At 41.8% G+C, this 26,035-nt stretch overlaps 1 protein-coding gene across 1 annotated transcript; it reads left to right on the forward strand.

Annotated features, from left to right (window-relative positions):
- The first annotated feature begins 217 nt into the window (after window positions 1-217).
- Window positions 218-24,199, forward strand: HSPA4L (heat shock protein family A (Hsp70) member 4 like). Its single transcript, XM_071452499.1, has 19 exons — window positions 218-525; window positions 3,777-3,834; window positions 4,445-4,585; window positions 5,576-5,698; window positions 7,024-7,123; window positions 7,987-8,120; window positions 8,745-8,989; window positions 9,073-9,149; window positions 10,306-10,457; window positions 10,916-11,022; window positions 11,384-11,517; window positions 12,683-12,885; window positions 14,915-15,016; window positions 15,492-15,629; window positions 15,978-16,103; window positions 16,714-16,821; window positions 17,687-17,806; window positions 18,158-18,319; window positions 19,116-24,199. Exons 1-19 carry the CDS (start codon window positions 419-421, stop codon window positions 19,308-19,310), a joined length of 2,532 nt encoding a protein of 843 aa, XP_071308600.1. The 5' UTR covers window positions 218-418; the 3' UTR covers window positions 19,311-24,199.
- Window positions 24,200-26,035: the final 1,836 nt, after the last annotated feature.

The following is a 26,035-nucleotide window of genomic DNA, read 5'->3' on the forward strand; positions in this document are numbered from 1 at the left end:
CTCAGAGCGGCCGCGCCAATGGCCCCATGGCCGCTCTGCACTAATTGCTGGGGATTGTTATAATCTCATTAACTCGGCCCGTGTGGCACCGACAGCCCCGAGCCAGCCGCGCTGCCCGGAGCCTTTAAGGCGGCCGGGGCGGTCCCAGCGCAGCGCTGACGCTCTGCCGCTCTGGGCGGCGCCGCTCCCGCCCCGTTCGCCCGCATCCCTCCCGTTCCAGATCCTTCTGGAAGGGCAGCGCCGCCCGAGCCCTGCCGGAAAGAGCCGAGGCGGCGCCGGGGCCGGGCGGGCTCCCCGCCGGCGGCGCCTGCGCACGGCGGGCCCGCTGCCGGTTGGTGCCGGCGCTCCGCAGTGGGGGAGCGGCGGGCGCGGAGCCCCAGTGCCGGTCCCAGCGCCAGAGCCAGCGCCGGGCGCAGCCATGTCCGTGGTGGGCATCGACCTCGGCTTCCTCAACTGCTACATCGGCGTGGCGCGGAGCGGCGGCATCGAGACCATCGCCAACGAGTACAGCGACCGCTGCACGCCGTGAGTAGCGGCGCGCCCGGGCCCCGCCCGCCGGCGTCCCCCCGCGGGATCCCCGGCGCGGCGGTGCCGGCAGAGCCGGGAGGTGGCGGAGAGCGCCTTGCCGGGAACGCGTGTGCCGGGAACAGCGGGGTGTACGGGGTGTGTGCCGGTTTCCCGGCGGTACCGGCGTGCCCTTGAAATCCCGCGCTGCGCCGCCGGAGGAGCCCGGGGCGGTGCGCTCCTCGCAGGGCTCTCGGGTAGCTAGGGATACCCCTGGAGTGAGCGTGTTTGCCCGGCTCCGGATCGGCTGCCAGGGCTGGGAGCGTTCCCATTAGCAATTACACGAGTGGTGGCGAGACTGAGGAGGAGGAGGAGGAGGAGGAGGTTGATTCACGGCGCGATGAGTTCCCTTTCTTTGAACCTGTTCGTGCTCGCAGCGCATCTGCCGGCCCTGGAATAGCGAGGTCTGGCGGGGAACGGGGGGGGCACCGGGCAGCGTCCGTGATGATGGGAGACGCAAGAGTAGGTGGAGATATTGCTCCTCTGTTTCTATGGGATACGTCTAGGATTTTTTAGAGCTCCATCTGTGCATAATTTTGAAGGAGGATTCAGGGATTCGTGTAACACTCAGGAAAATCGGGGGTTGGATGGTGCTTCTCTTTTTACAAAGGGGCTCGGAGCCAACAGAGAAAGCTGTTCCTGCTGTGCGAGACTGTAGTAAGTTCAGCGCTGCTGCCCTGGTCTCGGGGAAATGTAGGTTTGCTTTCTAAAAAGTTGGTTTTTAAAAGTACAAAGAAGTTGATGGCCGAAGAGCATGCCGTCTGTTTTAATGGGAATACTCTTGAAAATTCTTTTTGCTATTTAGAATAATATGCTTCTCATGTGAGCTCTCAGGAAGTAATTATCCTTGTGCACCAGATATGCAGTGAGAACTGAAATTCTCTGGCCTTTCAAATGCAAAGTATCCCATGAAATTGTTGCCCAGAGAATCCTCAGGCAGCTGCAGTTTCCTTCTCCCTTGTGATGAAGAGCACTTCTGTTTTTTAGCTCTTTTTGGGGTGTGTTCTGTGCAGTTAGGCTTACCTGCATTCGATGTTTTTCACACTAATGTCTGATTAACTGTACTTTCAAGATACTTGGAAAGTGATTATGAAAGAGTTTCAGTTCAGCAATTACAGCATCTGGGGTGCACATACACTTAAAGGCAGTACCTGTCATACTTTAAGTGACATTTTCATTGACCTTTTCTATCTCAAAATGGGTTAATACAGGAGACCTCGCAAAACATTTTTTCTAGTGTTACTGTCTCAAAAGAAATCAACCAAAGGTAAATAGAAATGTAACAGGTTATTACTGTTATGTAAGTTTCCCATAGTAGCTAAATCTTTACTTTAAGTGGGATTCGAGTGATGCAGACAGATCTAATTCTTCAGTCATCAGAACTTCCCTTATTGCACACACCAGCACAGTAAATGAACTTATTTGAATGTGGACTTATTTAAATGAACTTACTCCTATGGAGGTGCTCACATCATGCAGGTGCTTTAGTTAATTACATTCTGTAATCCAGCGTCACAAGAGCCATGTATCATCCTTGAAGCTTTAGCACAAGCACTTTAGAAAGAAGGGGGAAAAGATCCTGCCAAGAACCTGGATATTTCCTGGCTTTTGGCCCTGTATCTCTTGGAAAACTGACACTTGATTTCTCCTGACCTGGGAACTTCAGCAGGGCTGTTGAGCACATTTCCAGTGCTTCTGGCACGTTAAGCTCGTGGCAAATGGTCCTTTCAGGTGCTCTGCCTCACCCACTGTGGTTTTGTGGGAAAACAAGGCCGTTGCTGATAGCTCATAACTTACTTCACACCAGGTGTGATTAATGTGATCACATGCTGTAATTAAGGTGATGTAATAAGGAATCTTGGAAACGACTGAATTTTTTGAAGCCAAGGAGGGCACATTTATTTTTTTGGCATCTTTGCTTCCCAGCTGCAGGAGGGAAAAGCCATCCATCCCCCTGTGCTGGAATTAATTGAAATGACCCGTGGCAGGAGTTGTGCTGGCTGTGAGCAGAGGCAGATTCCTGCACTGGAAAGGTGTGATGCAATAGCATTCGTTTGTAAATCATTTGCTTGCCTTGGAAATTGCTCGTTTATCTGATTTCCCCTAATTATCACAAGGAGGAATTGGGGAACTGTAGAATTATAAAAGTTGTTTGTGCAAGCTGAGCTGCCTCTTTGAAAATGTAGGGAAATGCCTCGTGTGTTTGCAGCAGTTAAATCTGGTGAAGGTTTTGGATGTCACAGAGAAGAAGTTGCTAGAAAATCCTGCCAAATTGCAGTGCCCTCAGTGATGGAGGGGAAGCAGGGTGCTGGAGTGACCTTTATGCCTGCATTAAACAATTACATTGAGCTGTGTGAAATCCGAGTTTCTCTGTTCCTCCTGAATGGTCCTGGCCAGAGCTGCCTTTTGGGGCAGAGTTGTATTTCAGGTGATGTGAAGATAACAGTGTTGGTACCTTCCAGAATAGAACAGAACATTTCCAAAGGCAGTGCTGAGAGGCCAGCTGGTGGCTGGGGTTTGAGGCAGCCTTTGCTGATCCCGGGGTGTTCCTGGTAGCCAGGAAGCTGCAGGGAGCTGTGGATTAGAGCAGTGCCTGCGAGGGAGCTGCCCCCAGGTCCCTCTCTCCCTCCCTCGGTGCCCGTTCGCAGGAGGGACCTGGTAGTGCTCGGCTCTGGAAGCGTTTCACAGCTCGTTCAGCTCCCTTGGTTTGTGGGGATTTAATTGTTGTCTTAGGGTTGTTGCTGAGGCCTTTTAGAGTGTGAATGTGGCCCTGTGAGACTCAGGGGTTGTAGAGCTGAGAGATCCTGACTGGTAAAGTTCAGGGGTTTGGATGAGCTCTCTCAGGCTTCTGAGGTTTTAACCTGTGAGCCAGAAGGAGCTATCAGTGCCTTTCCTTCGTGATAAGAACTGTGGAACGTTTCAGCTTTCTCAGAATTCCTTAAATGCAGTTAAAATGGCAACAGTTGCAGTTGTTTGCTGTTTCTAAGCTAATTTACAAAGGACAAAATAACTAGAATTCCACTTCAGCTTCTGGTGCTTCATGCAGTAATGCTGTTATTTAACACATCCATGTCCTGCTGCTTGAATTTTTGTAGGTGTTCTAAAATACCACAGAAATATTTTATGATGTTTTCTTTTAAAGCTGAATTTTATTTTATTCCTTTTTTTTTTTTTTTTTTTTTTTTTTTTTTTTTTTTTTTTTTTTTGCTTAGAGCATGTATATCTTTAGGATCCAAGACCCGAGCCATTGGGAATGCAGCAAAGAGCCAGGTAAATGGATCAAAAACTTTTTTTGACCTGTAAACAAGTTGATCTTGGAGAAGAATGTCCTGTAATAGGTTGAAGTATTGTGTTCCCTGGGATTTGTTTGTTTTGGTTCTTTCTTTGGTTAAAAGGCTGTCCTGAAAATGACTAGGTTAAAACACTGATGAGAGAACAGGTGTGGGGAGGCTTTACATCCAGATGGGATCTGAATTAGAGGAGAACTTTAAAGGAAGGGAAATGTGTTAATTTGTTGAAGGTTCATTTAAGGTTAATGTAGGTAATAACTTCATTAGTTCCTGCAGGCAGCCACTGCAACAATATAGGATCTTAAATATTTTATGCTGTATCAGAAAGCTCCTCTAAAATAAAAAGTACAGTGAAAATTGATGGCAGCAAGTTAATGGATATTACAGAGAGAAGTACATATGAATTTTTCTAATAGGGGCCATAGATTAAAAAGTAGATGAATCTTTCACACTCCTCACACTTTGCTTTTCAGTGAATGTGTGGGGCTTGACACAGGTCAGTGTGTGCATTAAACCCAACATGAAAAATTCCTTTCTGCACAGTCCTCTTTATCAGGATGTTATGGGTAATGGAAGTATCTTTGCCACAGATCATCACAAATGTAAAAAATGCAGTCCATGGCTTCAAAAAACTGCATGGAAGAGCATTTGAAGATCCTTACATCCAAGCTGAGAGGGCCAAACTTCCCTATGAGCTTCAGAAGATGCCAAATGGCTCTGTAGGAGTAAAGGTGAGCGAGAGCTTTGGGTGGAATCTCTCTGATGGTAGAGATGAGCACTTTGGGCCCTTGTCACTTCACTTCCTCTGTGGTCACTTGCATTTTCCTTTAGAAAATCTGAAATTTAGAAATGTGAAAATTTAGAAATTTAGGAAATTGCTGTGTCTCTTAATAAGTCTGTACTTTCTCCAAGATGTCCATTGAGGCTTCTTATCAATCATAATAATTTTCCTTAGTCACATTAGCTTTGCACTTGGCCTTACTAGATTTATCTTCAAATCTTTGTAATTACAGTGTGAGATTATTAGTTCCCATCAGACATGCAGAGGCCAAGTGTCAGGAAAACAACATAATGCTCTGAATATGAAATTTGGACAAGTTAGCTTTAATTGGCTTCCAAACTAAATGTGCTTGGGATTGCTGGAGAGATGATAGCTGGTTAGGAATTCAGGACACAGAACCTCCCATGGAGGCTGAGGATTCAACCACGTTTCCTGAGCAGGGCAGGAGTGCTGGAATTGCCTGGTTTACACCTTCCCTGCCTCCTGTGCTTGGGTGACTGTTGCAGGAAGCACATGTTCCTTGGGATTGCTCCAAAACTTTTATTTTTAGCCTGTGTTATAGCACAATGTGATCCTACTTACATTATGCTCTTTTTTTTTTTGCTGCTTTTTCAAAATACACAAGGAGCAGAAATACTGTATCATTGTGAATAGTCCCTTGAGATAACTGAGGTGTGAAGCTTCCCAAAAAAAAAAAAGAAAAAAAATGAAAAAGAAAAACCCCAAACTGAACTGTTGAAGATTTGTTGTAGGGAGCACAGATCAATAGAAAGGTAGTTACTTGTGTCTAGAGCCTGGTGTTCAGTGGGTCTCAATGCTCAACATTATGAATAATAATCCGTGATTATGAATTAATAATTCATAATAATTGTTATGAAGTTGCACATCTTGAGAGCAAGGTTGGGATGATTGATCACAGAATCCCAATTCTCTGTTCCAGGTGAGGTACCTGGATGAAGAGAGACTGTTTGCAGTGGAACAGATCACAGGAATGCTGCTGGCCAAGCTGAAGGAGACTTCAGAAAGTGCTTTGAAGAAACCAGTGGCTGACTGTGTGATTTCAGTAAGTTGTGTATATTTATTGCAGAATTATGCCAGCCAGGGCCATTTATACCATGGTAAGAGGTTCAAGTAGCAGATGGAAATCATATCCCCAAAAATGGGCCTTTGTGGCAGGTTTTCCAGATGAGAATCCTTCTTGAAGCATGTTTGAGGAGATGAAAAGGTTGTTGAATCCAGAGTGTATTTTCAGAAAGGACACAGTGCTTCAGCTGATGCAGTCTGTCTGTCTCCAAGGGCTACAGACAGGATTTCTGATTACTGTAGTTCTTGTTACAGATGGGAGCTGTCCTAGGTGTAAGCACATCCTCCTTGCTTCCAAAGAACCTTCCTAAATTCTTGTGAAGTTTCTTTCTTGTTGCATGGGTGAACACTGTTGTAATGCACTTGAGAGTTGCCTGAATTTAGGGCTCTGAGGGTCATGCTGATAGTGTGACACACCCAAACTACTTGGCTTTGTTTGAAAAAGTCTTTTTATTTTGTTGGATCCACAGTCCTGTGTCTGCTTTTGGCATGGTGTTTGTTTACTGGCCCTGGTGGGAAGTTTGGGCACGAAGGTTTGCAGTTATCCCTTCTCTGTCAGGCACAGCCATGGGAACTGGAAAGCTGTGTTCTTGAGCTCTTCAAAACCTGCTTTGATCTTTTTTCTTGCTTCCTTAAGCTGGGAGAATACCTCCCACACACCCAGGCATCCTTGGCAGTGCCCCACAGTGGTGGCCAACAAAACAGACAAACAAAATGGAGTTCTGCTCGAGAGGCTGCTGAAGAGGTGCCAGCTGATTGCAGCCAGATCCTAAATGGGCTCTGATGGTGCTGTGGCTATTTTTGGTGGCACTGAACCTTGCAGCACACTGTAAGCTGGCAGTGATAGCTGGAAAAGGGATGCAGGTTCAAGCTGGATTCCAGTGCTTCTGCCAGTGACTTACTGTGGGGCTCTGTGTGAATATTTGTTGGGTTTTGGTTTTTTTTTTTTTTGTCCTGCACAAGTGTTTCCAGAAACTGGTGATAATTTTGAGGTGAAAGACTCATTCAAACTCAATCTAAGAAAACGTTTTCAGGATTTTTTTGTTTTGCATGTTAAAATCTGCTTTATTTAAAACAACCCTGGATGCAACTTCATTTTTGGCATATTTTGAATTTTTAATTAAAATATGCACTGAAACGAATTAGCTCGCTGATTTATTCAGACAGCTTTAATAATTTGAGGTTAGCTTATAACAGTTTCTTGTGGTAATGACATTTATAGGATAGCTTGATGGGCAAGTCTGACTACTCTAAATGAAAAAATCCATATCCTATAATATCCAATGTCATTATTTTTGGAAACAGGTCCCCAGTTTCTTCACTGATGCTGAAAGAAGGTCTGTAATGGCAGCTGCACAGATTGCAGGATTAAATTGTCTGAAGCTGATGAATGAAACTACAGCAGGTAAAGGGCCAGGACTTTTTTTTTTGTCCTTTGAGGCTGTTGAATGTCAGGGTGATGACACCCTGCTCTTACACAATTGGGAGCTTGGGAGAGAGCTGTCCAGGCTAGTAGTGCCCATTCCAGTTTGGGAACTGGAAACACAGCAGTGGCGTGGCGTGCAGCACTTGGGAGGCACCATGAGAGCTGGGGTTTGCTAACCTGAGCACACTCACACTTGGGAATAGCTTTGGAAATAAACCTGGCATCTGTGCTTCAAGTTGTGGCAGTCCTGTCAGCTGCAGCAATGGCACAACTGTTTCTATAAAGTAGTTTACTCCCTTCTTCTGGTTCTGGTGAATTCTGAGGTAGAGCATTGAAATGCCTAACACTTCATGGGGACCAAAGTTGGATCTGATTAAATCTGTAATTTTTATTTTTCTTGATTCTCTTTGCTTTTAGAAAGTTGAAAAAGCTTTCCAAATGAGTGCTGGTTGTGAAAGCATAGATTTGTGTAAACGAATTTTCCAAAGCATTTCCTTTATCTCTTGGGCATGCTTGAATTTTTCAAAGCTAAGGCATTTCAAGGGAGAGCTGTAAGCATGAGTCTTAATCTGTGCAGTTTCACAGATTGCAGTGTTCATTTGGCTACAAGCAGAATTGAAATACAGGGGGATTCTTTGTTAGTGCTAAGCTTTCACTTGACATCTTTTTCTCTTGTCAGTGAAAAATGTGTTTTCAACACAATTTTGACTTTTTAATAAGGATTATGAAGGTCTTTAGAAAGGGTGAACATGGGCAGTGTCTGTCTCTTGGTAGTGCTTTTAATGCATGGTCTGCAGCTGTGTGTGCCTTCCCCTTACCTTCCATGGGTTGGTGTTTTCCAGTTGCATTAGCCTATGGAATATACAAGCAAGATCTGCCAGCCTTGGAAGAGAAGCCAAGAAATGTGGTCTTTGTAGATATGGGGCATTCTGCATATCAGGTTTCCATCTGTGCTTTTAACAAGGGAAAACTGAAGGTAATCTTTGAAGTTGTACATTAAAAGCCTGAAGCATTTAAAACTCAAAATACTGCTCTGTGGAAAGATTAGTTTTTTTAAAAATAAATGTCTGTAGAAAATATTTTTTAAATGGGGTATACAGAACCTTTCTGTTACATTTTGGCTATTTCATCAAGTCAGTTTTTGTAAAATGCAGAAGTGTAGCATCCTGAAGTGTGTTTTGCAAAGTGCTCGATCATTAAGGACACTGCACAGTTTTTGTGTCATATCCCTGAAATATTTGCATATTCAGGGAGCTTCTTAAGTGTTGCACTTGTGCAACTGACTCACTTATGGGCGACTCTTGAACTGTCTTGAGTCACTGTGAGATGTTGGGGTTTTTTTTTGTGCCATCCACGACAGTTCAAAGTCTAAATCCAGTGGGATGTGAAGCAAAGCTGCACAATCTTTGCCTCCTGGTTCGGAGACTCTTTTGTCTGTGACCTACTAAAGGCTGAATGCTCTTGTGGGCCTGTCTCTGGTAGCCAAATGCCCTCTGAAGCTGTGTGGAAGGCAATGATGGCACTTCTTGCTTTGCTGAGTAAATGACACAGCACAAACCTTGTCTGATAACTTCTGATCTCATTCTTTGACTTCTGCCAGGTCTTGGCCACTACCTTTGACCCTTTCGTAGGTGGCAGGAATTTTGATGAGGCTTTGGTAGATTACTTCTCTGAAGAATTTAGGACAAAATACAAGCTGAATGTAAAAGAGAACCCCCGAGCCCTGCTGCGATTGTATCAGGAATGTGAGAAGCTCAAGAAGCTGATGAGCGCCAACGCCTCCGACCTTCCCCTCAACATCGAGTGCTTCATGAACGACCTGGATGTCTCCAGTAAGATGAACAGGTACTGGGTGTTGTTCCCACTCTGGGCCAGGGCTTGTGGTCTCTGAGCAGCCTGGTAACACCAAGTCTCTCCCTGCCCTGCAGAGCTCAGTTCGAGCAGCTGTGTGCTGCCCTTCTGGCCAGAGTGGAGCCTCCCCTAAGAGCAGCCATGGATCAAGCCAGTAAGTAGAAGTTACTTGAGGTGCTGCTAGTAATCCAGTCGTTCCTGATCTCTTTAATGATTATCTTTTCAATGTATTTTTGTATTTATTAGAATTGCAAAGCTAAATACTGAAAAGTTAAATGTAAGTTCCATTCATATGCTTGCCATGAATGCATGATCCCATTCCCGCCTCATTTAGTGCACATGCTGCTCTGCAACCTTGGTTATTGACCCTCATTCACCCTTTGTCATGGAAAAGGTTGGCACTCTGAATTTATTTTAAAAAACCACCAAATAACCAAACCAAAATGATGATGGTAAAAGATACTATTCTTTACTGCAACCTTCTGGCCAGCCTGTTCCATGTGGTACTTACATGTCCTCACTGACCTGGTAATTTGGCAGTATACTCGTAAATTGAATTACCTAAAGCATGTGCCAATAACAAAGTAATTCTTTTTTTCTTTTTTTTTTGGCTAATGTAGTGTAAAGGAGAGAAGTAGACTTTAACAGGGAAGGTTTTACCCCCAATTCCATCACCTTCAACTGAAAGGGAAGAATTCTGCTGATCTTGTGACTTGGCTCAATAGCAAATCCAGGAATTAAAAACCTGAGTAACTGCTGAGCAGAGCTGTTCAAGGACTGACAATTGTTTGAGATTACTTCATACACATATCCTGATTCCAGAATCAAAAAGTTAACCTTCAAGCACAATGTGCTATTTTTTACATATATTGGCTTTAAAGGTTTTCTTTTCTCTTTTGGCAAGCAAAATTCGGCCAAATATTAAAATGAGATCTATTTGGGTTTCATTTTGTTGGGTTTTTTTTGGGAGAGGTGAGATACTGTCCAGTAGTGCAGAAGACCCAGTTTCACCTTTCTGAGTTCATGCAGAGCAGAAAGGGGATGCACATGGACAGCACACTTTAAAGAACAGCTGTTCTCATTGATGCTTGGCTTCTGCATTTCCCAGGTTTGTGCAACTACAAAACCTTGTAGCCTACAGGAGGGACAAAGAGTTTTAAAGATCTTTTCAGCCATGAAATACATTCAGCACTTGTCACAGTGTCTAGATAATAAGAGAGCTTTTATTTTTTTCTCTTCTTTTTTTTTTGTCCAAAGATAGCTTTCTGATACCTTGATGATAACTTAAGGGCATGCACTCTCTTTTCTAGAACTTCAGCGTGAAGATATCTACAGTATAGAAATAGTAGGTGGGGCTACTAGAATTCCAGCAGTGAAGGAACAGATCTCTAACTTTTTCTGTAAAGAGATAAGCACCACCCTAAATGCTGATGAAGCTGTTGCAAGAGGCTGTGCCTTGCAGGTATAGTTCCTGAAATAAAACTTCAATATTGCTTCTTTAACAAAATGTACTAATGAAATCCAGCTAATCACAAGCAAAAGGTACTGCAGCTGAGACAAGATGTAGAGTCTTACTTGTTCTTGCACTAATTGGAATTCTGTTACATTCATTAATTTGCTGTGTCATGTTAGAGGGACGGGCTTGTTGAAAAGACCTGTTAAATTTGAGAACCTAAATTCTGCTGTTCCACTTCTGTTTTGTCATTGGAACCTTCGCTGAAAATCACTGAAGAAATAATACCTATTAATTTAGTTAAGTCTTTCAGTTCAGTTAACTCTAGGAAGTTTCTGTTTTTAAAAAAAAAAGTCTGTGATAAGCAGGACCTCCATATGACCTATATGATAAGTATTAATTCTTGTACTTGCTATTTATTTGACCACATGGATATAATAAATTTGTGGTCTCTTTTTTTCCCCTAGTGTGCAATTCTTTCTCCAGCTTTTAAAGTGCGTGAGTTTTCCATCACAGATGTTGTTCCTTACTCCATAACATTGAGATGGAAATCATCTTATGAAGAAGGAACAGGGTAAGTTGTACAGTGCCAACAAAACAGTGTGTGTTTAGATATAAAGAAAAATGTTGAAAGTCTAATTTTCTTTTTTAGCATTTTACCTTTTGGGTTCCAGTTACTGCTCAACAATTGGAAATACAGTTAATTAGAATGTTGGGTTGAAGTTGCCTAATTTTTAATAAGTGTGACATAAAATGCAGAGTCCAGCTTTGAGACCTAGAGGCCTTCAACCTCCAACTCTTGTTAAAAACTGACTTAAACCAAATTACTCAGTTGCTTGGTCAGCAGGGCTGCTGATTGTTAACATTACCTTGACTTTGATTATCCATCAAGTTATGCTCAGAGATTTAATGATATCTAATGTTTATTGCTGTAGGGAGTGTGAAGTCTTCAGTAAGAACCATGCTGCTCCATTCTCAAAAGTAATTACCTTCCACAAGAAAGAGCCTTTTGACTTGGAAGCTTATTATACCCATCCACACGAAGTGCCTTATCCTGATTCCAGAATAGGTAAGGACATGGGAATAAAACCCCCATCCCTAGCTCCTTTTGATACAGGAAAAAGTGGTTCTTCTCTCCTGTGAGATATGTTACTTCCATATTTTCTAGCTTACTGAAAAGCTTAGTTCCTTTAGGAAGGCTCAGCACAGGCTTCTTGATTTAAGTATAGTGAGCAAACCATGTTGACATCTCTATTTGACATGCCTAAAAAAATTCTGCATTCATCCTTCTCTCTATCTTTACAGTTGCTGAATGCTTCAAAAGAAGTAGGCACAAAGAGTTTAGTGCTCTATTGCCTGGTTCTTTTAGATTCTATAAAATTGATTAGGATCTTATGTGCCTGCCAGCCTGTATTTTTCAAAAAAATTGGATCAAAGGAGCTGTTGCCTGTCTGGACAGATAACTTGTCTCATGCTGTCATGTCTCTTTCTGTTAATCTGAGAATATGAAATATAAGCATCTGTAGTAAAGTCTGAAGAATTAGACGGCATAAATAAGTTTCTTGTTAGCTAATGCTACTTTTTTGCAGTTATTAGTACACTTCTTTAATTCATTGTTTATTCACTGATTCATGAATCAGGTACAAATTTGCTATCTGTTTGGCTGTCTATGCAAGAAGTCTGTGGTCCTGAGGAAGAAACATTCTCCTTTACATATGCACATCATCTACACTTAAATTTTCTGCAAGTTGCAAAATAAAGTAGCAGCCCCACTGCTTTCAGAAACTTTGCTAAGCACTATTCATTTTCCAGAAAGTGTAGTGCAGGCATGTTATGAAATTTAAGCAGAATATTTTATCTCTGTTAACGTTTTATTTTTCAGTGTGAAGTTTGAGTTACGTGGACAAAAGAAACCATTTGAGATGAAATCAGAGTAGTTTCTCTAGTGTGGTGGTTACAGAAGGCAACAGAGAAGTAGAACACCTAGTAAAGTATTGTCTATTTTTTATAAATACAGATAAAGCAAATTTATCAGTGAGCTGATAATAATTGGGGAACCAGCTTTTAGTTTATCTACCTGCAGCTTACATTGTAGGATTGTCAGCTAAGTAGAAAGTTTCCAAACAGTGAACTTGCTGTTTAAATTAACACCCTTTAAGGAATGTGTTTGGGGTTTTCCCGCCCTTCCTCTGCGTTTTGGGACAACAATTAAAGCCATTTCTGTCGTTCCCAAGGGCGTTTCACCATTCAGAACGTGAGTCCCCAGCACGACGGCGACAACTCCAAGGTGAAGGTGAAAGTGCGAGTCAACATCCACGGGCTGTTCAGCGTGGCCAGCGCGTCCATCATCGAGAAGCTGAGCGTGGAGGGGGAGCACAACGACACCCCCATGGACACCGAGTCAGCAAGTAAGAACCAAGGCAGAGATGAGGAGCTGGTATGTAAAGCTTGTAAACGTCTTCACTGTCATTGTGGCAACAATGAGAGCCGATAATTGCAGGGTGAATGGCCCTGCTTGGCTTCTGGTGGTTACTGCTTCTCCACCCTTAAATTACTTCTTTGGTTATGTAACATGTTTCTTCATGTTTATTGCTTGAGTGTGGCAATAAGAACAAAGAATGGGATTCTAAAAAAGTCATAAAGTAGTTTTTTCATTGTTCTTTATCATCTCTCTACTAGTCTTGGCATTATCTAGTGTTGTTAGCAAAAGGCAGAGTATTTAATGAGATCTGCTGACAAATTAATTCTAAAGGTTTTTCCTCACAAAGTATATTTTCACTGAGTAAAAAGTATATGGCATTTCTCTATACATGGAAAACTGCACTTCCTCCTGAAAGTAGCTGCCAGTGAGGTGCCCCTTTGCAGTGCAGAGTTGAGGACTGGGTGCCACTTTGGAGCTGGAAACAGCAACACCAACACTGGCCCTGACAGCCTTTCTCCTAGGATTTGGCCTTAGCTTCTCCCACCTTAGTTGGATATTCTACAGGAATTAGAGCAAATGGCTACACAACTAGCATTACATAATTGGTATAAGCAACTTCTTAAAGACTACACTGCTTTCCAGGAATGTGGGCATATTTGAAATGCTGAGCATGGTGCAGCTCCATACATGATGTTGGTGATGAAGTGAGCAAAGGTTGGAAGTGCTGGAGCTGGCCTTTAGTGTAAGAGGCACGTGGAGCTTACTGGGAGTGTGCTGAATTCAGTGTGAGAGTAGCTGCTTCCATGCTCAGGCTTTCCATTTGTAGCACTAACACATCTTCTGTTTCACCATGGTGCTTGTCAGCAATTACCTTTCAGTATTGAGGATCATGCCCTCGACTCTGAGGAGGAGGTTTGTCTTGTCTGTGTGTCCTGTTATCCCCTCTCTAGCTGTTTCCTGTAGGCAAAGCAGTTCCTTCCAGCTGTTGGCTTTTCTGTGTGAACAGTAAGAACAGCAAGTGAGGATTTAGATATTACTCTTTTCCTACTCTCAGGTGACAAAATTTGAAATTTGGTAGAAGTAGTCTTCCTGTTCTCCACTTTGAACTGCAACATAGGCACCTGTGATAGAGTTTGAAATCTTCAACAATTGTTCTTATTGTTTTGCAGAACTAGTAGTAAATTATTCTCCATTCATATGTAGTTTGTGAATCCAGAAATATTAATTCCTTGTCATGGAGGCAGTCTTGGGCCTTTCAGATCTCAGCTACAGCTTGTTAGTTATTAATGCTCTGGATCACTGAGTATTAGAATCATCCTGAAAACACCAGGCTTACCCATTACTGTGTCATTAGAAGTGTTTTTGGGTGATGACATGGAACTATATTACTTAAACCAAATGATCTGCACTGGTAATTTACCAGTCAGATTGTTAAAGTTAGAATAAGGCAAAAGTGATAAACTTACTGAAAAATTGAAGTGAGGCTCTCTTTATTTTGGGTGGCATGGAGGGAAGATAAGTTGCTCATGTACTCCCAAGAGGTTACCACTACAGAAGCTGATTTTTATTGATTTCACTGCCTTTTGAGACAGATGCAGGTAATTAACTGCAGTGATTAAATGACTTCTGCTTTGGGTTGCAACCTTTAAAGTTTAAGTCAGAAATGACAGGAGGTCAAAGTTCTGGCTGTTCCATAGAGAATCCATTGTTGTTTCCTGTGTTGGTGGTGTGTTGCTAGAATGTTCTTTGGTTCCATTTTATATGTATTTGTTTCTAATTTCAAGTGAGTATTCACAAGGCTTAGTGTAATTATGTAATGGGGACAGACAGCAATATCAAGCAGTAGAGTAGAATTTTCATTTAATTTGCAAGTTATAAATAAAAATACTACAAATACTACATCAAAATGCCTGTTTAAACATGGTGAACCATAAATTTTCAAGATTGATTGTGAAGTTTGTGTGTTGTCTGGGATTTACTGCAATTGATATCAGTCCTCAATCTTACAGCAAACCTTTGCATTCAGTTATCTAACTCTCTGCAGGATAAAATGCAGGTTGATCAAGAAGAAGGTGTGCAGAAAAGTCAAGCTGAACAACAGAACCAGGCAGATGAGGAAACTGAAAATGCTGGAACTGAAACAAAGGTTTGTGTTCAGTATTGATAGGACATTTTTAGCCCAGTATTCTCACACTCAACTGATTTTGCTAGTTGGAAAACATGGGACTGTGTTTAGAGGATAAGTAGGGAATCTTTCCATAGCACTTTAATTTTCAACATAGCATGATTAAGACTTTGAAGCAGGTTTCTGCTGTTTAACCTGGTTTTATAATGAAGATAGAATTTAGGGAGATTGGGAAACACTGTGAAGAATAATATGCAGTGCTTTAAGCTTTTGAACAAGTTTACTTAACAGTTCTTTAAAGAAATTAATTTCACCTGTTTGGATCCGAACTAAGGTAATGGTGATTTTGAATATAGAGAAATAATTAGGTGCTTAATTTACATAATAATTATTTGTAGCTGTCTTAACTAGTTTCATCTGTCTTTCTTTTTTGGTCGTAAATGTAGTAATACTTAAAATTCCTGCAAGTTTCTTAGTGGTGTCACTCTTTTCATAGGCTGCTTCTGGAGAAAAGCAAGATCATCCCTCCCAGCCAAAGGCTAAAACAAAAGTTAAGAGTATTGACCTCCCTATACAGGCAAGCCTCTGTAGGCAGCTGGGACAAGATCTGATCAATTCCTACATAGAAAATGAGGTAAGCAGCATAAAGAGGTGACTGCTCAAATTAATGTCACTGGAAATAAGTATCTAAAAAATAGTTGCAATCATTGACTTAGCTAATTTAGAATTCTTTAGAAAGTTGCCCATAATTGTAACAGGTTTTGGTTGTGGTTTGGGTTTTTGTTGAAATGACTCAGTTTCTCTGGACTTTAGCCCATTCTGGTTGTGCTTGTAGTGATGACTTACACAGAGATGAACACTTTTATCAGTAATTGTGAATTATCAGGCCTTTGCCATCTTCTCTGGTACAGTTTGAAGTGTAGTCACTAAGCTTGACACTTAAAAATGCTTTCAGTTTTCAGTGTGCCTTTCTCCACCCTAGGGGAAGATGATGATGCAAGACAAGCTGGAGAAGGAACGAAATGATGCTAAGAATGCTGTTGAGGAATATGTGTATGAATTCAGAGACAAGCTGTGTGGAGCCTTTGAGAAATTCATCACTGAAGAAGTAAGACCTGTTTATACATTTCAGCTGTTGGGAGAAGTTCCTTTGTGTTGATAAATTTTGTGTGTGTGTGTTCTGTGGAGGCTGCAGGGGTCTCTTGGACTAGTTTTGGAATAGGAGATGGTTTCAGTGAAGTTCAGGTTAATGTTGACACCTGACATTTGACTTGCAGAGTTCTTGACTGCCTGAGAAGCTCCTCAGTGGCAAGGAAGGGTCAGGGATACAGGCAGAAAGTGAAGGAAAACCCCATGGTCAGCACAGGAAAGTAGGCTCTGAATGGCATGACTGGGTAGGAAGAAAAAGGAAATGAACAGATAATATGGAACACTTTTCAGAGGTGCATGGACTGCCTTAAATAGCCTCAGGACTGATTTTATAACTCTGGTAAACTTCACCTGCAAATTACATGAGTAGGGTTGTCCTGCCTCTCTCATCACTGTAAAATCTTGGCTTTGAAGTCTGTTAATTACTGTTTTCCTTCACTCTCACTTGGAATATTTATTTTAAGCTGATGAAGCAGTCCTTTTTTGAGTAGGGTGGGTTTGTGCCAGGGAGAGAAGTCTCATTTGATGTGTTCCTTTCTGACTTGGAGTGTCCATAATTTGCTTTGTAGGACTCAAACAAGCTGACCTTGATGTTGGAGGACACAGAAAACTGGCTTTATGAAGATGGAGAGGACCAGCCAAAACAAGTATACATGGATAAGCTTCAGGAATTAAAAGTAAGGTTTTAAGTTGTTCTCTAGAAAACTCATATTTAGAACTAGAAATACAGTTTAATGTGAGTTGTGTTCCTAATTTGAAGATGGTTGAAATGAAGCAGACTGTCACTACTGGTAATAGATTTAATTGCTCTGGGAATTTTCTGTCAGACTTCTGAGTAGTTTGACTGCACTCCTGGGTAATGAGAATTATGTTCCAGAATATACATTCTGTTTTCCCTGTTCTCAGTGATCTTCTTTAGATGTACAGTAAGACCAACTTTTGGGTCTAATATCCAACAATAAAGGCTCTGGGGTGCTTTAACAGTAACTTCCATTGTATCATTTGTTTATTGATGACAAATGCTTCAGATTTTAAGGATCTAATGGGGAAAATACGAGTTCTGATGAATAACTACCTACTTTATTGGAAGTTGAAGCATGTGTCTAGCCCTTGGGTTCCAGCTGTTTACTCTCCAGTCACATTTCCTCAAGGGGAGGAATAATTGATGGAAACAGCAGTGTAGATCCAGGCAACTGCCTGGATTCAAGAGAAGGAAAAAGCAAACAGTGGATAAAATTAGATGTTTTCAGATTAACTACTTAAAAATTAAAGCATCTCTTAAAGCCTCACTGGTTTCTGTTCCAAATGCTCTTTTTGCAAAAAACCAGCAAAATACCAACCCTAGAAAGAACAGTCACTATTCCTGTGTTTAACCTTCTGCTTTTTTTTGTTGTTGGACTAAAGCAATATGCAAAGACTTGGCCCTTTGGAGGGATGAGAAAAGGAGTTTAAGGCAGCCTTCCTTCCCATGCTGCATTGTATTCTTAGAGCAGACTAAAGGAAATACGTGTTTTGTCAAGATGTTCATGCTTATTATTCCAGAAATTTGGACAGCCTATCCAGGAAAGATGCATGGAACATGAAGAGAGACCAAAAGTTCTAAATGAACTGGGGAAGAAGATTCAGCTCCTTATGAAAGCAGTAGAAGCATACAAAAATAAGGTAAAGGCAAATGATTTAGTTGTTAAATGATTGTAGGTGTTTGGAGTTTGCCTGTAGAGTTTTTCGTGTTTAAATAAATCCTGTAAAGTTACCTCTTGCACTGCTTTAGAAGGGCTGTTGTACTTCTGCCCCTGAGAACTTTAAACTTGTTCATTATTGCCAGCAGAAAGAGCTGCTTCTTGAGAACATAAATCAGAGATTCCTGTGGTTTTTGTGGTGGCTGGTACCACCTGAAATGGATCTCTGAACTTAACAGCTGTTACCAGTGTTTCTGTAACTTCAAAGATTAACTTAATTGGGTGGGCAGCATATTTTAATTGGTGATACAAATACCTCTCTCTCTCTCCTTAGGATGAAAAATACGACCACTTAGATCCTGCTGAGATGGAGAAAGTTGAAAAATACATTAATGAGGCTATGAATTGGTTGAACAGCAAAATGAATGCCCAGAACAAACTCAGTCTAACTCAGGATCCAGTTGTCAAAGTGGCAGAAATACTAGCAAAATCTAAGGTAAAAAATAATAATTGTACTTGTTGCATTCTAATCAGTTTTTCCTGAACCAGATTTTAGCCTAGATCTGAGCTAGAATTACACATCTGCAGAGATTTTAAAGCTGTTGAAAGGTCTTATACAGAGAGGGCAGCAGTTAGAGCACTCTTCAGTGCTGGCTCTTGATTTACAGTAGTACCTGTGCACAATACCCTGGATTTACAGCACCAGGTTTCTACAGAATGGGCTGTCACATACAGGTTTGTAGCAAATCAGAGGCTCCTCAGGTGGTGAAAAGTTTTTTTTTAAGTTTCTAGACTTTGCAGAATAGAGAAGTCTGGTCCTTGACAACGACATTCCAGGCCATTAGGTATTGCAGTGTTGTGAGGATCCCCAGGACGAGGTGAGAGATGAGAATTGACTCCAAGTTCTCAGAAGGCTGACTTATTATATTATATTAAAAGAAAATGATATACTAAAACTATACTAAAGAAAGAGAAAGGAGACATCAGAAGGCTAGACAAGAATGATAATAAAAACCCGTGACTGACTCAGAGTCCAACAGAGCTGGTGTGATTGGCCAATAATTAAAACAATTCACATGCTGGGTAAATAATTCTCCAAATCACATTCCAGAGGAGCAAAACATGGAGAAGCTGAAGCTTCCCAGCTTCCCAGGAGAAAAAATCCTGGCGAAGGGATTTTTTCATAAAGTACCACGGTGACAGTTAGGGACAGTACAAATGAGAGGCAGTGTAGTTGGGTGCAGTTGCTGTGCCCCCAAATGACCTTGCTGTCTCACTTGTGTCACAACCAGGAATTGGATAGCTTCTGTAACCCCATTCTGTCCAAGCCCAAGCCGAAGATAGAAGCTCCCAGTGAGGGGCAGGCCAAAGCTAACGGGGAGCACAACGGGCCCGTGAACGGACAGAGCGCTGCTGAAACAAAGCCCGAACCAGCCAAGGACAACCCCCAGCAGACCAAACCCCCTGGAGAAATGGAAGTGGACTAAACCTTGCATTTCTTTTACTTCATTAAAATAGTGCAAGTAACCACAGGGTCCATTCTTTTTGTCTGGTACACACCTCAGATGTTCAGTTATTCTTAGCCAAACTTCTGTCATTTGTTGCTGAGTAGTTTTGAAAGTGTTTTATATTAAGTACACCTCTGATGTTCATTTCCACTGATGCTGCTTATGTGGAGCTTTAGCCAAATGTAGATTGTATAAGTCAGTTGAAGCTTCCCCAATATATTTTATATCAAACATACAGAATTGATATATAAATGGCAACAATCTACCTTATTTAAAGCTTTTATTGTGGATAAACCTCAGCTCCTTTATTCAGGAAAGGATACTGTATTGCACTACTGATGCTCAAGTGTAGATCTAATCGCATCTTTATTTTGGAAAAATATTGGAATTGAAGTGGCAAAACCTGTCACTTGAAGCACTGACCTTTTCTAGTTATTGTATTGTTATAATTTAAATATTAAAATAGAGGTTAGTTGGCATACCAGTCCATCTTGTTGATGTACCATGAGAATTGTACGGTCTTTTTCATAGGAACTGAATAATCGGAGCTTTTTGGCGTTTTTTGGGTTCCCATCCCACTACCAGTCTTCACTGCAGACTGCTCCAGCACCGTGGCTCTGCTGGGTGCTGGAATCCCTGGTCTCTGCACGTTGCTGTACATACCCTACTGAGCCTAGGACAGGGTGATGCTGGTGAGAACAGCACGAGAGGGGAGAACGTTCAAGGCCTGCTGCATAGCTTTCCCTTGAAAATGTCTCATTGCACGTGGAACTATTAACGCTTCTTTTGTTTTGAATTCCATTTCCATCTGATTGTATCTCATCCTGGGGAGGAGAAACAACAGCAGCAGTGCTGTGCAAACTGGGTGTCAGCACCCTGATTTTGAGGTGGCTTAGATGCTGTTTGGTGCAAACTTGGAAGAAGTGCTGAGAGCTTCTTTAAGCCTTGATGCTCAGCACATAAATTTTTTGGTCAAGGACCAAAACAAAAGAGCTTAAAAACTGGATATTATTACCCCAAAGGTGGAATCTACCTGATGAATTTGCATAGTTTACCACTTAGCTTTGGTCATTTAGCTCTCTAATGAAAGTGTATACAATGTATTACACAGTAGAAAATCACTGTTTTCCTTGATACATCTTAAATGTTGTCAAGGTCCAGTCTATGTCCCAAATATATTCCAAATGCTTCTGTCAGTCACTGAGGTGCTGCTCCACTTGCTAAAGCCAGTCACTATTGACTTCAAAACTCTTCTGTTACCAGAATGGCAGTGGGCTAGTCTAAGTATGAAAAGTGTTTTTTTTACCTAGCATAAGAAGCTAAAATAAGTTGCAGTGTAATGCTGCAGTGACTTGAAGTCTGTCCCAGAAACAAATTCAGATGTTAACCAGGCACTCCTACAGCAGTTCTCCCGTAGGAGGTGTTGCTGTTGTAAACAAGTGAAGAACCACAGTCTTGTTTCTGGCTTTGACAGCCATTTATCTTCAGCCATGCCATTCATCTTCTACCACTGCTCATGCCAGAAAGTAACTCATGACCCCTGGGCGAGGTGAATTCAACTCTCTCATACCTTCACAGAAAATGGAAGCGTCATTCATGGCTGTACAGAAATCTGCCAGACTAGTTCAAGTGCTGGAATTGCATCTTCATGACTGACTTCAAGTGACTGAGATGCATCTACTTTTCTCTCTTCCATGCAGTCAGAGTGGGTGGTCTGACACTGTAAGTTTACATGTTTAATGTCCTTGAGCAAAAACTGAGTGACTTTGAGGAGAGCTGTTCTGCAGCTCAGCTCCTCTGTGACCTCAGTCCTGAGTTCTGCCACGGTTGTCACTCCTCTGGTACTGAGGTGTGACAGTACTGCAGCATCAGTCAGCCTGGGCTGGCTTGGGTCTTGTAGGCTTTAACACCATTTATATCCTAATGGCTTTTACCACAGCAGTGTAATGAGCAGCATTCTCAAGTACTGGCTTCCTAAAATCCAGCTACACAATAATTTGTCTAGGTAGACTTCTCGGTACCTGTGGTAGAAGAGCACAAAACTGCAGAAATCTCCAGTGTCAGTTCTCCAGTAGCTAAAGGCTCATGTGCAAGAACTGAGTGTCCTCTGCTCATGGCCATCAGATGCTTAATACCACATCACAGATATCTGAAGCAGTGCTTAGGATAAAGGCTAGAGTAATTCTGCACGCTTAAAAGCAGATATGGTTCAGACAAACAGTTGTAGTCAAGTTTTCTTACTAGAATAAGAGGTTTTCCTGCTGTGCATCTGGTCTGTCTCTAGATCCCCCTGAAGAGGAATGCAGCCCACAGAAGCTGGCTCTGAGGTCCGTGTTAGGAATCCCATTTGGGATGGCAGAGTTGATCTTTCACAGCGAGGTTCACATTAATGTATGACTTGCTCAAATGGAATCTGGTTCCTGTTACAAAGAGGAGATTTCACCATGACAGATTTAAGTACTTACACACTAGGCACAACTTGTGGTTTTGTGTGTCAGACTCAATGAGCAAGGTCCCTCTGCCTCCCCTGACAGCCCCAGAGTGTGTCTTGGCAACACCAAGTTTTGGTAGGGAACCAGCAGCAGTCTGCTGCTCTGCATCTTGTATATTATAACAGCAGGTATTTGTTGATTATGTCTTACTTGAAACTTTCCGCTGAGGGCAGGATACATTTCTAATATTTGAAAATGTTCCCTCCATGTCTCACAAAAAGAAAAAAAGGAAGCAACACTATCTTTGTAAAGGCAGTAGAGTTTGTTTAAAAAACAAAAGTTTTGTAAATTGGGTTCTGAAGTGTCATGTAGAGATTTAGTTAGAAACCAGATACATTGGTTCATTTTCTATACAGAAACCATAGATACATTGGTTCATTTTACCAGTAAGAGCTTCCTTCTTTCCTTTGAAGAGGACTCATTGTCTCCTGTGTGGAGCATTAATGGACTTGCTCAAGAAAGGACTTCACAATTTATTTGTTTTAATTTTCTTTACTAAACTGAGTTTAGTCTAGAACTGATTAATGAGTTCCTTTCCACTTTTATTATTACGGTACTTTAGACTCCAAGGAGTTCCTTTGAGCTTCAGATGTAACATAAACACTCAAGTTCGGGTTTTATGCTCTTTCTTGAAGCTGCTGCTTCATGACAAAATACCCCTTGATTGTGAATGAAGGATTTGATTTTTGTATGTCTGAATTTGAACTAAGACTCCTCTCCCTTGCTGGCTTCTGGCAGTGTCCTTGCACTGCTCAAACACTGCCTTTGGGGCATGTTTGCAGAGCAGTGAGCAGCTGGTCCTGGCTGCTCAGGGGCAGCTGGGAAACACCCAACCTGTATTCCACAAGCTGTGTTCCCTGCCAAGGCCCCAGGGCAGAGCATGGAGGGAAGCAGTGCAGTGTCTGCAGTGCAGCTCCAGCGTTTGGGACCCCTTGGGGTGGTTTAAGGTAAAGCATCCAATCTGTGTGTTGATGGGATTTCTTTGTATCTTCAACATTTGAAATTCCCTAATGTTTTGCAACATCTCTGTGTGCTGAACTCCAGTCTCTCCTACAGATGGCTAATAACAGTTCTCAAATACTCCATATTTAAGTGGGGGTTTTCATGTCAGGATTGTGTAAATGTAGTTTCAGGAAACAAGCAAGGAGCTGGCAGGATTTTCTTCCCAATTATTTTTTGACACCAGTGTGAAAAATGAACAGCCTTAACAAAAGTTGGAATCTACACTTGTCAGAGCTCTTGGTTTTCCATGCCTGTCAGTTAACCAATGCTAGCATCCAAAACACAAAGCCATGGTGCAAACATGCTGTGTTTGCTGGTTCAAAGCACCTGCCCGGCTGCTGTAGGAAAAGAAGCTAAATTCAATTCCCATAGATTCAGACATCACGAAGCTCATTCCTCAAAATAGGACTTCTCATTGCTGTGTAATCACACTGTAATACTTCCACACTTCTGGGAGCCCTTCTCAAGTGAAGCTCAGATGCCCAAACTTGAGTTGTGGGCTGGTGTAAGGTCTCCCTGCCCTAAGGATGCTTATATTAATTGCTACTAGCTGTTAGGTTATTAACTGGATGGAGGAATATTTTCTTGCCTCTTACACTTCTGCTACTCTTAGGTTTTTTCATCTTCTGGGCACAAGGAGACAGAAACACTCAAAAGAGGTGGTAAAAAACATGTTGCTTAACAAAAGTCATTAATGCCTCATAAATAATAATTTCAGCTCCCAAGATAGCAGTTGGAGTATAAACACAAGCTCTTAAAAGTGTGTGGTGGCTGACTCCTAGCTGAATTCTTCATTTTCTGCAGTTGAAAGTTGAAGACTTCAACCACTTACTACACATGTCAATAACAGTGAAAACAACTAAATGTGACTGTTGGCACTGCAGAATATTAAACCAGGAATGTGCTTGATGTGACTTACTTGATACAGCTGCTAAACTTTGGTTTCCTTCTTTCCTGGTCAGAAGGAAGCATGTCAAGCAATGAAAACCAGGAATCATTGCAATGAAATCCATCAAGAATAATTTTTAACAAAAATGCAATTAAGAGCTATACCCACCAGCCACCTCTACCAAGTGTTGAAATAGTTTAATTAAATTGATCAGAAAAGGTGGTAGTCCCTGAATGTTGCAGTGCTTGGAAAAGTTTCTTTCCATAGTCTAACTCCAGGGGATGGGGGGGGAGGAGATGGGAGCATCAGAATTTCAAGCAGTGTTTAAGTATGGAAAATGTTTACCATGTATGTAAATGGGATCCTTAGTAGTGACAGATCATGTGCAAATTGACAAGACTTGGATTTATTTTTGAATGGCAATACAGATTGTCAAGGTTGTGTATAATTATAATAAATATATAAACAGCTACTTGAACCAGAAATGGCCACCCAAGACCTCATTTTTGCATCAGTGTTCTTAAAGCAGCTTTTGTCTGATGTTGTGGGTTGATACAACTGGAGTTTGTCCAAAAGGCCACAGGTAAGATAAAGGCATTTTTGGTGCCTGACCTGTCCTGGTGTTGTTTCTCTCACCTTCTCTGGCCCAGGCTGCTGCAGCTCAAACACAGCACTGCTTTGCCTCTGGGGAACTGCAGTCATTTTCACAGCTGCCATCACATCTCTGTGTTAGGATAAACACAAATTCCCAAGTTCCCAGTAATTCATGAATGACTTACTGCAGCATACAAGTTCCAGGTATTGTGCCTTGAAGTGAAATTGATAGCTTTGAGCACAGCTGATTCTCTGAGCAGATGCAGAGCAGCAACCTGTGGCATTCCTCCAGCAATTTTTCCATGTCCTAGCAGTGTAACAGGAATCCCTGTGTCCTCCACCAGGATGCAATGACTGTAGAATTCTGCATAACCAACACAAAAGCACCAAAACAACATAATTCAACATTTTTATATCCATCTTCCTTGCTACACTTTAAAAGCTCCTCAAAGTCTGCATTTCATCCAGGCTTTGCATCCTTAGAGCTCAATAAATAATAAAATATTTCAGCTATATTAATTTCATAGGACAGGTTTGGAATTTTGGGGTGGGGAAAGGTCCTTCCTATTGAAAGAACTGTGTATATGCACATATATAGTGTAAGTGTAAAAATCTACACTAGAAATCAACTTCCCCTTATCAGTACAGGGGAAAATACTGCCCTTAACCTACTCTGCTTTCTCAGCATCTCACACCACTCAATCAGCTCCTTCACACTCCAATATTTACCAGCTGTGCAAGGATGTTGTATCCCACTGTTACACAGCAAAACAAGGTGAATGTTGAAAGAATGACAGAATATCCTGAGTTGAAAGGGACCCACAAGGATCATCCAAGTCCCAGCTCCTGGCCCTGAACAGGACACGCCAGCATTCCCACCTAGAGCATTGTCCCAATGCTGCTTGAACTCTGTCAGGATTGGTGCTGTGGCCACTTCCATGGGGAGCTTGTTCAGTGCCCAGACACCCTCTGGGTGAAGAACCTTGTCCTATTACCCAACCTAACCCTCCCCTGACAGAGCCTCAAGCCATTCCCTCGGGTCCTGTCAGCGGAAGGTAGCCAGCTAAAACTCTCAAGGAATTAAAAACACAGCCATGATGTAAGGCTAAATGTATTTCCATCAAAATGCTTAAGTACATTGTGAGGCCCTAAATTTCAAATTTGCCTGAAAACCAGCTTCTCTGAACTGTCATATCCTAACACTGCCTCAAGGAGCTGGCTGGGTGCAGTTTCAGGGAGGAAAGAGCTGCTTGCAGAATAAAAATAATTTATTCACAGGGACAGTGTTTGTCACAGAGCTTCTGAAACAAGAGTGTCCCCGTGATCATTACCATGGTTGCAACTAAATATTATCCTTTACTTTCTCAGCTTCACTCTGTCCTACATTCTTCATTCTCCCTGCAAATATCAATGTGCTCTTCCTTTTATAAGGTTAATTAGATTTTCAGTGGTGCTGAAGCATTTACAATTACAAAGAAGAAAATGACACCTTCTACAGCAAACACGTTTAAAAACTACTGGTCAAGAGCATTTTGCTTGCAAATTTCTTCAGAAAATAGTCTTATCCTCACATGAGAGAACACTCCATGAATAAAACTGAGCATTTTATAAGCATTGAAAAGACAAAAGTAAATGTGGGTTACTAATTATGCCTCTGAAGGACAGTGAAATTAAATGATCCATTCAAGTCACAAAATATCTACTGCAGGGGAAAAACATGCTACATT

Source organism: Agelaius tricolor, unplaced genomic scaffold, assembly GCF_023055355.1.
Source record: "Agelaius tricolor isolate 1412-34295 unplaced genomic scaffold, bAgeTri1.0.p SCAF_34, whole genome shotgun sequence".
NCBI lineage: Eukaryota > Metazoa > Chordata > Aves > Passeriformes > Icteridae > Agelaius > Agelaius tricolor.